The sequence below is a fragment of the Papilio xuthus genome, unplaced genomic scaffold (assembly GCF_000836235.2).
Source record: "Papilio xuthus unplaced genomic scaffold, Pxut_1.1 DF826945.1, whole genome shotgun sequence".
Classification (NCBI taxonomy): domain Eukaryota; kingdom Metazoa; phylum Arthropoda; class Insecta; order Lepidoptera; family Papilionidae; genus Papilio; species Papilio xuthus.
Window position 1 is genome coordinate 2,832,771 of NW_013531704.1, and position 13,765 is coordinate 2,846,535.

Consider the following 13,765-nt stretch of genomic DNA (forward strand, 5'->3'; position numbering starts at 1 on the left):
GTTTTGTCATTATTATTTTTATTTCTGTATGTGTGACAACCCTATGAATAAAATGGGTTCATTATAAAACAAATAAATAAAAAATTAGATTGTTGTGGAAATAATTAACTGGGCTAAAACTATAGCCTCTAAACACAATGTGAACGAGCCGGCCATTTAAAAGGATTCCGACAAAGACTAACTCGGTTCCGATCTGTAATTTAGCACCATTGATTTCACAACAAGCCATTAGAGATGTCCATGCGGATTCGTAAAAAAACGGATCTATCCGCAGCTGTCCACTAAACGATCTTCGCTTGTTAGTTGGGCGTTCCTTTAAAATTTTACGACCTAAAGATGTTTTAGTAAACGGTGCCAATTCTAATTTTCGCCATTTTTTAAGCGCTCTAGATTAGGTAGGAGTGTGTTTCATATTTTTTGAATGTTTATCATTCACAAAACAATCACATAGTCTTGTTAAAATTAAAGATATCTTACTAATATTATAAATGCGAATGTTTGGAAGGCTTGATGGATAAATGGATAGATGTTTGCGTTGCGTTGCATAAAATTTCGTATAGATGTAGGACATGGTCTGGAAGAACACATAGGCTACTAACTAGGTTTTTTAGTTCGGTCCGGACATAGTCACGGGCGACAGCTATCATAAAATAAACACTAAAGTTTTGTAATCCATGTACAAACAATCCTAATCTGTAATATGGATTAAATAAAAAAAAATCGTTAGATTAAAGTTATTACATTTTATAAAAATGGTAAATTGCTTTCGAATAATCGAGATAATTCTTGTGAGACTACGTTCTACTACTGGAGACTACGTTCTAACCCTGATTGTTTGCCTGCTCGTGCCTCGAGACTGTTTGGGGAGTTTATTGACACTAATCATATCAAATGTATATATTTGTCTTTCGGCTAAAGATTATTGACGTTGAATCTCATACGCTTCGTTATTACAAAGCTTAATTAAGATTGTTACGATAATATATTTGCTCAAATCATAGATGAAATTTTTATTATTATTTAGGCAGTACGTTACGTTAGACGAGTAACATTACAATAAATAAAATTACATAAAAGTACATAGTATAAAATTTATAATGAAGAACCTAAAGAAAAATATATTATACTAGCTGTCGCTCGCTACTCCGTCCGCGCGGGATTAAAAATAGATGTTGGCCGATTCTCAGACCTACTCAATATGCTCACAAAATTTCATGAGAATCGGTCAAGCCGTTTCGGAACGAAAATTGTGACACGAGAATTTTATATATATATAAGATACACCGAAACCGAATGCAATTTTATCCGATTTGTCGAATGTATAATACTTCGAATGGTCTGCATATAACATAAATTATTTATTATAGTTATTAGAATAATCACACGGGATTGAACGAGAGAAGAAATAAAAGAGCATCGGATTATTGTTTTTTTTATATAAGAGAAGGGGGCAAACGAGCGGCGGGAACACCGAGGTGATCAACGACACCCATGGACATCTGCAACACCAGAGGAACTGTAGATGCTTTGTAATTTAAAAGACTGGTACTGTCTTCTTCATGATTGTGACATTGGTCACAAAAAATATTTATGAGTAATTTAATTTATATCAATAAGGAAAATAAAAAAAATATATTGGAAATTAGTATTTGTTAGTTACAATTTATTTTATTATTTTATGAAGCGTAATATTTTTTATGATTTAAAAAAGCACAAAGAGCAATAAACATTAGGGTTATTAAATTCCTATCGATATTATCTATGTTTTACTATTTAAGTGAACAATATTTTTATTATAGTTTCAAAGGTGTAAAACGATATCTATTTACGACAATACATATCAATGCCTATGTCGTATTTATTTTTGCGATACTTCAACGAATTATGTTTAATTTAATTACGGACTAGCTGTCGCCTGTGAGTCCGTCTGCGCGGAATTAAAAAAAACTTAATTACTATTATATGTTCTACATCACTATCAAATTTCATCAAGATCCGTCTAGCCGTTCCGAAGATACCTTCAAACATACATCCATCCATCTAATCATTCTTATTTATAATATTAGTACTCGTAAGCTTAAAACAGGACCTGGCCGAAAGGCTGCAAGCCAAATCTTTTAACTTTCAGATTAGTACTTGCGTAATTATTGACTGATGAATAAATTAACCGTTTACGTTGTTTAATTTAGTTAAAGAACACACACAGACGAATTGACGACCTCCTTGGGCACTTTACTTTTCAAGTTGGTTAAAAGTACCTGCTTATGTAATACAGAGGTTAAAATGAACAATGGACACCTGTGCCTAGTTTTTTTTATTTGTTCTTCGATAATCTGAGCGTAGGCGCGTTAACGGTGCGCTTCCTCTTCGGACAGGTCTGTGACGTGAGATAGCGAGCATCCATGGAATTGATTTAATCTGTGTCAATATTGACGCGGAGGCGTTGTGGGAATCACAAAGTGTGCACAGGTGGCCCCTGACTTCTTCTCATATAGAGCATGTTCTTTAATTCCTTTGTTTTTTTTTAATTGTCAAATGTTTAAACTTATTAATTATGTGGTTACTTTTTTAACGCATACATTTTTTTTTAAATTATGTTTTGTCTTAAGTTTTGACACCAAAGCGGTCATGGTCATTTATCATTATTAGTGAAATTTGTAATTAATATATTTTATCAATTTGTAATATAATAACAATTTATCAATAATTACCTTCACGTGATTTGATGGAATTTGACCTCGCCAATGACTCGTAAGAAATAATTGGCAGTTATCCAGCACTATTAATAAATCGATCTACCGCGTGTCAATAAACTTAGACAATTACAGACTACACGATGTATATGTTATTCCATATATAAAAATGTCTATCGTAATAGATTTTTTTCTTAATTTTGTCAATAAATTTTGAACATGCCGTATACACGTGATCGTTTAAAAGTTTAAAACTAAAATAAATATGTAACGTAGACGAAAGTTTATTGGCCACTTACAAGGAACACCTGCAAACACTTGTACCTATAATGTATTTTTGACAAATGTTCTATTAAACTGACTGACTATTGTTAGATTTGCGTCCCGGGATGCGAAAATATAATTAAATTTTGCGCGTAACATAACATTAGCCTAGTACTGATTGAACCTACTTATAACCTCTCTTATAATCGCTCTTAGGTTACTGATAACCTTCTACTTATAGAATAAGTCGTCAAGAGATGTGCTAATAATGATTTAACGTAGTCCATTCCAAATACCGAATTTAGAATGTCTTTAAATAGACGGATTTTTGAAATTGTGACCTTGAATTTATAGATTGTTTATCCTAATAGACTAAACGCATATCCTACTTTCTCTCAGGGCGGAAAAGCGTTGGTGTTGTAAGACTACAGTATTCTTAGCCCTTGGCTATGAGGCCTTAATTACGAATACCATTTAACAATTTCATCATTGTAATCCCACGCGTAGAAACTACGGTACTTTACTTTGTAGTTTATAATTCAACTAGTTACGGCCCGAGGCGTCGCGCGTGTCACTCCTCCGCGTTTTGTAATCGAGCTTCGATCTGTATCAATCTTTCTAACTTTCATTGTTAGTGGTCACGTAGCGCCCGCGGCTCTTAATATCTCACGTTGCGCCGCTATCGTATTATTTTAATGTATGCAACTTGCATACCCCACGATAATTGAAGCCGCGAGCTTTGACTGCATACAATTTAACGCTTTCATCGATGTTTCAACTTCATTTCTTAATGTTGTTATTATTTTTATATTGCCTTAAACTATTCTTAAGTAGTAAGATGAACATGTGTTGATTTGAAGCGAGCGGAGCGAATTACCAAATAATTAGATGATAATCACCACTATTAATAACGACAACAATTTCAAGAGTTCAGAGCTATGTTGCCAGTTTTCTTTCTTGAAATATGAAAGATCAAATAATGGGTGTCATGAAAAGCTAAAAAAATCGTAGTAATAGTAGAGTCAGGTGAGAGAATGCCATTAGACAAAACGAAAAAAAAATTAACACCTTTACAGTTTTCTGATATTTTGTTCGACTAAATCTAGTCATAAGTCTACACTTCAAATGACTTCCGAAGACATTTGTTTATTACATAATTTTATAGTGTATTAATCTCAAGTAATAAATCTTTCCTCGTTACACTGCTATTTATGTAGGCATTAACGCGTCAGTCACATTCGAGTTATATTCCTCCCGATCTACGCCGCAGGCTGCGCTGTGCGCATTTCTCGGCACTGAGAAAATTGTCATTTTCCTGACAAGGCCAGGTGTTCGGTGGATTTTCTACTTGTAATAGGAGCAACTGTCGACCACGCCGGATGTATTGCGTCCATTTTACATCACTTTTTGCAATGCCATTAAAGGATATCCTGGTTTGAAAACTCATTTAACACCTTGGCTTGTATTCGTAATACGTGAAATGCTATGTTTTTAATGCATAAAAATGTTATAGAAAAGTGTAATTCGTGATGGACACGTCCAAAATTGATTATGATTATTTGATAAAAGAAATTCAATATGTAACACAACATTTTAACAGTCGTATATTTTTATATAAAAATAGTAAAAAACAATAACAAAACAATCTTTACATTTACAATATAAATGTTATAAAAATTAAATTACAATTGAGCGGTTAGCTCTGAGTAGGACTCTTCTAATTGTAGCATGAAAAATAATCTTTGGTTTCACCACAATTGTAATGATGCTTATCATTTGTCATGCATGTCCAGGTGTTGCTTAAAGTTGGCTTCAGACGACAGAAATTACCTTCACATTTGACTATCCCATTACAGGCGTATGATCGTGAAAGGTTTTTATTTACAAAATTATGATGTTTAATGTTTACCATGGTGGAATCCCCAGTGCTTATGGTCCTCATGACCACCTTTCTTGCCATGACCTTTATGATGGTGCCCATGACCCTCATGACCATGATGGCCTTTATGTTCATGATGATCTTCACCATAATGATGCTTATCATGATGACCATGTTTGCCATGGTGACCCTCGTGATGTCCGGAGTGATGGTGACCACCCTTCTTGTGGTGACCGTCATGTTCTTCGTGGTGTCCGTGATGGTGACCATGCTTGTGGTGCTTGCCTTCGTCGTGGTGTCCGTCATGGAAGTGATGGTCCTTGTGGAAGTGATCCTTATGGTACTTCTTGTGGTAGCCGTCAGTGTGCTCACCTTTGTCGTGGTGTTCATGGTGACCGTGTTTGCCTCCCTTGTGGTGATGTCCATGCTCGTGGTGCTCGCCATGGTGGTCATGTTCGTCCCAGTGTTTCTTGTGACCGCCACCATGTTCGTGGTGGTGTCCGCCGTGGTGATGTTTACCGTAGTGACCGGCATCTCCCTTATGATGGTGGTGATGACCGTGGTGGCCTTTGCCGCCCTTGCCGCCGTGCTCGTGGTGATGATGCGCATGGTGATGATGACCACCGCCCTCCTCGTGATGGTGACCCTTGGTCTCGGCCACGGCCATGTCAGACTCGGCTTGCTCAGCATAGCACGCTGCTACGAGGCAGACAACTCCTAACACCAGCAGACCCCTCATTTTGCGAGTTGACTTCCTTGGTTGTTTACAATCGGAAGTCCGGTTGTGACTGACTTCAGCTTGTAAATTGTCTAATTTATATTATTTAGTTGATAGATTTTCAGGCGGTGTAGAAATATAATGCCGCAACGGACGCCTGCACCAGTTCACGGACATTTAACAAAAAGTCTCAGTATCGTTGCATTACAAATTGATGTTTCCAAAATGTTTCACTTTTGCTTTGTTGTACTTTTGTAGTTGCAGTCGTTTGTAAAGATTTGTGTCGTTTGAACAGTTTACACATAAGTTTATTAGGCTTTGCTCCAAAAGAACTTATAGGAATTGAATTAATTAAGATGTATTTGCGGTGTTGTTAGGTTTACAACTTTGTGCGTATCAATGTGTGAATTGTTATGTTTAACCATTGTTAAAAAACCTCTTCTTAAAATAAATTACTTACGACTAATTTGAAATCTACTTGAAAGGTACCGAGAAAGCAATTTAAAAATCATATTTTTTTCTTCTTAGATATAATTATTTGTTCTGTTACATTGTACCGTAAGTTGGTTTGAGATTTAATAATAAATTCGTTAGTGACAGTTGAACAATGGAGCTTCATTTAAACTGTAGGTGTTGAATAAGAGACGGTGCGTGATTGGTGAAGGCGGGCAGGTGGCGTGTACCGCGCGTTTCCTATTAGAATCGTGTTAGAGAGTCCATTCCGTGATCATTAGAGGCTGGCAGGTGCGAGGCGCCCACGTATAAGTACATTTATCTATTGACATGCAACTAACGGGCCAAGAACGCTTTGTACCACCGAATGTTCCGAGATAGGGAATTTGTAGACGTTTGTTGTGTTAAATACGCCATACAACGGAATACACAATGATATTTTAAATTAAGAATGTGTTTGGATATGTTTATAGCAATAGAAAAGTCCACAATTTTAACTACGTAAATTAGTGATGGTATTTTATATCATTGTTGTATTTTGTAAGTCCGTGATGTAATTTCAATTTTTATACGATACTGTATACAATATAACCTTATCTAGTTGGTTGTAATTTAAATATGTACTTATAAGAATTTTCTGATAGTGTTATAATTTAATTTAATTAAGCAAAATAGGTTACGATATAGTGCTAAAGGAATTAGTAGGATGTGGTAGATTATAACTGATACTAAAATAAAAAACGTGTTGCAACCAAAACATAATTAGAAGCCTTTGTGCTCTACCAGACTATTTTCTATATGTATGCCAAATTTCATCACAATCCTTTGAGCCGTTCCGGAGATACCTTCATACAAACATCCATCCATCTAAACTTTTGCATTCATAAAATTAGTAAGATTAGAAAAAGAAATTATAGGTGTCGGTTGTACGACTCAGTAAACTCAGCTCATCTTAAACTAAATATAATAGTTATTATCCACTACTCCTGAACGCGTACAGTTGGCTTCTAATGCATTACTAATTCAATACAAATCCTAGAGCGAGGTAAGAGAAGCCAGTTCGCTAAGCCTAACGCTTTTCTAACAGCCGGCCACCTGTCGCGGTACTTTTTAATCGTCTTACTTACCATACCATATACGTAGCCGTCTAGAATTACACTAACCAACATAGGCTATAGCATATTATAGACACGCACAATAAATTTATTTTAATAAGAGGCAGTGGTAATTTTGATTGGCTTATTTGCTCACGTCTGTAGCAAGGTTTATTATTTCTTTTTGCCAACTCTATCATTTCTTCTATATTCAGGCGTCGTTTGGTAGGATGTCATTTATTTCAAACTAGATGACGCCCGCGACTACGTTCGCGAGGAATTTAAAAAAAAACTTAATTCGTAACCTATCTGTTCTTCCAGACTATGTTCTACATCTGTGCCAAATTTCAGAGAGATCCATGCAGCCGTTTGGAGATACTTTCCAACAAACATCCACCCATCCCAACATTCATATTTATATTATTAGTAAGATTGCTATAATTATTTAAACATATGAGTATTCAATTTATTTTCAATTTTATGTTTCACTTACCTAATAATTCTTTAATGTTCTTAATTAAGTTTTGATAAAACAAACGTTTGTTGAACACAATCACAAATATTTTCAATACAATCGAGATCAATTACAAAAGTTTTATTTATTTATATTATGTTTATTGTGAAATACCATTTTTTATTTCTTCACAGTCCTTTGTGTATAATAAAGTGGTACAAATGTGTTATCAGGAATAGAATTATCAATCCTTTACTCAATCAACATATTGCAATAGTGTACAAATATTGCGTCGAACTAAATAACCGTGGGTTTCTGAGACCAATAACTGTATAAAAAAATCATCATCCCTGTCTTTCATGTTTGACGAAACAGAGATATCAATGTTATAAGCGGGGATTTTAATCTCAGAAACCCACGGTAAGTATCGGTATGTTAGTATACACATCCTACGTCACCAGCCTTGCAATGACAGTCAATCACTTCGCAATGCGTCCTTTAGAAACTCTACATTTAAACTTTCCCTTTTGTCAATTCATTGAACGATTTCAGAGTCGCATTTTATTTGAAACTAAATATTGATAATTTTTCTACTTTATTCATATGTTCTAAACTAACAAAGTTACATACTTTAAACCACCATTAAGTTAATTGAAAAACATATATTACTAGCGGTCGCCTGCGAGTCCGCCCGCGCGGATAAAAAACACATAATTAGTAGTTCTATATGTAAGCCAAATTTCATCGAGAACCGTTCAGCTGTTCTGGAGATACCCTCAAAGGTCCAAAGATCCATCCATCCATCTAAACATTCGCATTTATAATATTAGTAAGAATAAAGATAGACATTAGTAAGAAATAAGATTAATACAAACTACACAAAATTAAAAAAAAAACAAATCATGTTTCAAAAAATAATCATTGACCATTCGCAAACTTCTTAAGTCTATGGTCGGTCATAGTCCTGCGGTTAGAAGTGATTTGAACGTTCTAAGGCAGAGCTTGTCCCTGCCTCACCTGCTGCATTCCTGACCGTGATTGCCGCACCTGTGCAGGATCTCCTATCGCTCCGAGGATGTAATAGATGTTTGCTACAACTTTTATCGAAGTGAAAGCACGCCGCGTTATAAATTTTATTACAAGTCATCAGTAATTGCATTACGGTTGATGTGAATTAAAGTTTAATTTATAATTTATGTACAGGATGTATTCTATAGTAGAGAAGGCGGTGAAATGGGTAAGCATTATTATATCAATAAATTTAATAGTATCCTTAAGGATCAGAAAAAGATAAAAGTAGTTTCGGAGTAAATGCGTGTACATATGTTTTTTTAAGGAAGCTTGGGAAAATGGAAAGCGCTTGAAACTACCAAAAAAGAGCATAATTTTAAGGTAAAAATGCGAATAAATCTTTACTTTAAAAATATTACTTACCTAGATGCGCTATAATTTTTATTGTTATCTATAATTTTGAACAAATATTCGTATAATACAAAATACAAATAGTGATAAGCATTCCAAAGGGATAACATCAACAATCGCGATCAGATACGTAGATTACGTCATTCAAGTATTTAGGAATTTCACGAATCATCTTGATTTTATTGTTATTTAATAAAATGTATTTACGTAAATATTATATTTAAAATGTAAATTAATGCACTGGCTGTCCTTGTACTATTTTTTTTATACATCATCATCAGCTCACTATACGTCCCCACCGAGGGGCTCGGAGCCTACCCTAAGTTAAGGGTGATTAGGCCATAGTCAACCACGCTGGCCAAGTGCGGGTTGGTTGACTTCACACATGACTTTGAATTTCTTCTCAGATATGTGCAGGTTGCATCACGATGTTTTCCTTCACCGTAGGAACGTCGGATAGATGTACATATGTAAATCGGAAATCGAAAAACACATTGGTACATGGTGGGTTTCGAACCCAGGACCTGCAGATTGCAAGTCGAGTGCTTGACCCCTGAGCAACCGACGCTCTCTTTTCTCTTCTCTGTGTTTTTATACATTTATCGGAAATAATGACATTTTATACAATGCAGATAGTTGACAATTATTTGGCTTCAGCAAATCGGGCTACGTATGTAATATGAAATCCACTGAGTTTTGAATAATTACACATAAATTTGAATGGATGTATGAAAAATCTAAAAAAAAATCGTACATATGATATTTACTGATAACGAAGAACGATTTTTTTTTAATTACTGTATGTCTGTCTGCAAGACCACGTTTAATCCGGATAATCTCCGGTAAGACTGTACCAATTTTGACGGAACGTAGACGAGAAGGTAGCTGATGGTCGAAGGCATATTATAGATTTTTTTTTTTATATCCTGCGATGAAGAAATTGCGGTCAACCGCTAGTATGTGATTAAGTTATTACCATAGTGACATCTTTGTGCGAGATATGACAGAAGTTTTATTATGGATACATTGATCTTTGTATCTAACCAACAAACAATTAACCAATTGTTAGTATTCATTGCTTGGTACGATAACATTTTACCCTTTATTAGTCGATAATCTTTAACCTATAAAAACGCACGACCTACGTGTTACTGACCGATAAAAGATCTTTTTGTTGGGAGAACTTTTTATAAGACGACGAAATCGTGTCATCTAATATAATAATTACGATAACTACAAATATTTTGCTGTCTTTTTGATTACGCAAAGGTTTGATAAGGACAAAGAATTAAAGATGAAGCCATCTATAACTCGTTAAAAAACTTACTCTATTTCACGACAGTCTTTAGTTGTACTATAAGCTTATTTTACATTATATTACCGTGAGTTTCTGAGACAGAAATCTACGTTTATTGTTATATCTGTTTTGGCAAAAGTGCTGACAGGCATGACGATATGTTCTGATGCAATTAAAAAGAGTTTTAAAATATTATAAAAAAATATTTATCTTACTTTTTACTAATATTATAAATGCGAATGTTTGTTTGGAGGTATCGCAAGAACGGTTGTATGGATCTCGCTGAATTTTGGCACAGATGTAGAACATAGTCTGGAAGAACACATTTAATTCACTGCGGACGTAGTCACGCGTGACAGCTAGTTCTCTATGTTTGCATTTCAGGTTTCATTGATAGATTTGTATGCAAATTGTTTGGTAATAATGATTGCATAATCTCCCATCTATGGTTTATCATTACAGAGTTGTTGAGCTCCTTGCTGTGGTAGTAATTGTCAATGGCTAGTGGCACTCAACTGCGCCACATCCTGTAGACTGGCGACTGGCGATCGACGTGCAATAGTGCAAAATTTTAAGTAAAACCTTAATGGTTTGTAATATCATAGAGTTGATATTCCAGCACTGACTACTGTTTAAGAAGGTCATTAAGCCGAGGAAGGCTGATTTAGATTGGATAGCACGAAAAGAGACATCAAATTAGTGATATATAAGATATAAAAGAGTTAAAATTGATTCCGATAAAATAAACAGGTTGGGATCTGTCAGTTAGAATATATTTTTTTGATACTTCGTTGACGCTAATCTAGTAGCAAATCACTCAAATCCGAACGATATTATAGATAAAAAACTTAATTTTTACACTGTATGTAAAAGATTGCCTACGAAATTAAATTTTGCAAAATCATGTCTTGTTATCGAGATATAGGAAATGACAAACAAAATAAGAGGTTTATCGCTGAATGCATATTATCGGCGGCTGTACAGCTCTGTAGATTTCACTAGCGTAATTTTATGTAAAACGTAATTATACCTTGATTTGAATATGCATCGTGGCGATGTCAACGGTTCGCGCTAAACACCAACATCCGCGCTCTCCAATACAATCCTCTATAAATGGACTGGCTATAAGAAATGGTATCTTGTGCTTATTTGATTTTCGCCGTATTGGCGCTGATGGTAATAATTTGTAGCGGTGGTGTGGATTCGAACTAATATAGATAGAATTAACTGGCACGTAATATCAACAGGAGTGTTTAAATTGGAACTAACACAAAGCTGTCATTTCCAAGTCATCGCCTATCCATTTACATAGATCAGTGTTTCTAGTTGTATGTTTAATTGAAACTAGTCTGTTGTAACCGCTATTACAATCCGGTGAGGTCTGTTGCCACCGACTATAGCATTAAGAAGTTATTTATGAACCGCTTCTTAGTCGCTTCCAGGAGACATATTTTTTAACTTAATCACTGTTTACACATTCCAAGATGGCCGCCCACGTATTTTTTGAATTCGTCGTGTCAAAGGGCAAAGGCCCGGTTTAAGCAAACGCTTGTGGTAAATGTAACTTTATGGCCGTGATTTTTAATTTGAATATGGTAGTTATTAAGTTAAATAATATATAAATTAAACTAATAGTAAATAATTAATTTAATTTAATATAACAACTCTAAAATCTTTTTACATACGATTGTCAAACTAATGGTTCCAGTTTGCATTGACTTTGATAAGTATAAAAGTAAATAAGCAAATACATTTGCGAAGCATTGTAAATAAGTATTTTCCAATTCAACGTCTATTTGTTCGTTTAATGTACGAATTCAATGTCAAATTATATACATATTACAATACATAAAAGTATATAAGTGTAAACTATATTGATTTATATTTTACAATCTTACTAATATTATAAATGCGAATGTTTGGATGGATGGATGTTTGTTAAAAAGTATCTCGAGAATTAGAGAGAATGAATCTCGCAAAAATTTGGCGTATGTAGAACACGAAGAACACGTAGGCTACTAATTAAGTATTTTTTTAATATTGCGCGGACGGAGTCGCGGGCGACAGTTATAATCTTAATAAATATTATCAGTGCGCGTAAAAACCTATTTTAAATGTGTAAATACAATTTAATTTCGAGAACCTTATTTGACTGATAACTGAACTCATTTTAGATTTTTCCGATGGTCCTAATGATTTTAAAACCTTTATCTTACCAACTTATTGGCTATTTGCAAGTAACTATGTATTTTTCTATATTGTCTCCTTTATAAAGCGCTCTTGGACTTAAAAAAAACTTTAAATTAAGAATAAAAAAAATATATTTGAAAGATCTGTTATGTTTGTAACACGACTTTCGCATAATCTAAGGTCTTAAGCTCGATAATTATTGCAATGTATTAACAATGATAGTTCTACCGCAAACATAGCAACTATGAAGTCATTATCCTACCATACCGGTCCGTGTCTTCCGATACAGATGTGTTACATTACATACCCTTAATAAAATTGTTCAAATATTTTGTCGGCTTCGGAATCAAGAACGATACTATTACGATTATGGAAAAATGTTCGATGGTATAAATACTAAGTTTATATGAATGTTATGTTATTAAGTTACTAGCTGCCCACTACTGCATCGACGCGGAATTAAAAAAGAACTTAATTAGTTGTGACTAGACTATATTTTACATTTATGCGAAATTAATACACCCGTTCTGGAGATACCTTCTAACAAACATCCTTACATCTTAACTTTCGCATTTATAATGTTAGTAAGAAGTGAGAAATAAGATATTAGTAAGATAATATATTAAGATTTGTATTTCGTTTGGGTTTTTCCATTTCGACTGGTTCGCAAAACATCGGAGAGAATTCGGCGAGCGGAGTCAACGTGCGGCGCAAGTCCAGGAATGCAGACAGCCTAGTATTTGTCTATACTCGATTTTTGAAAGTATACATCTTATTTTAGATTTCGTTTCTAAAATATACGTGCGTAACGTTTTCATTCAAAGCTGCTTTTTATTTATTTGACGATTGAAATGTTACTATAATTCTTACTAATATTATAAATGCGAATGTTTAAATGGATGGATGGATGTTTGTATGAAGGTGTCTCAGGAGTGGCTCAACAAATATTTTTTGAAATTTGGCACACATGTAGAACATTGTCTGGAAGAACACAAAGGCTACTTATTAAATTTTTTTCCCGAGCGGGCGAAGTCGCGGTCGACAGCTAATTATCAAATAAAATATATGACGACTTTAGCTAAAGAATTAGACAACATTTATTATATGCATAAAATGTCATCGATTATTGTCATATGTCAATATTCATTAGTCAGAAGTCGCAAATTTGACAACGAAAATGACGAACGTCATAGACAGGGCCGGCGTTAGATTAGGGCACGATAGGCCCTGATCGCTGGACAGAAAGGAACGCCACAGGTCTTTTTTTTTTTTTTTTATAGTCAGGAAATGCATTTACGCAC

General features: G+C 34.5%; 2 protein-coding genes across 2 annotated transcripts in view; both read right to left on the reverse strand.

The window, feature by feature from the left end:
• The window catches only part of LOC106121373 (esterase E4-like), a 34,435-nt gene that overhangs the window by 9,498 nt on the left and 11,172 nt on the right, over positions 1–13,765 (reverse strand). The window lies entirely within an intron of this gene.
• LOC106120953 (histidine-rich glycoprotein-like) lies at positions 4,856–5,575 on the reverse strand. The gene has a single exon (XM_013316423.1). The coding sequence runs from the start codon at positions 5,573–5,575 to the stop codon at positions 4,856–4,858; it is 720 nt and encodes a 239-aa protein (XP_013171877.1).

What these genes read in the sequence shown, in the direction of transcription:
- LOC106120953 (XM_013316423.1), bottom strand. Translation starts at nt 5,575, where the DNA reads ATGAGGGGTCTGCTGGTGTTAGGAGTTGTCTGCCTCGTAGCAGCGTGC.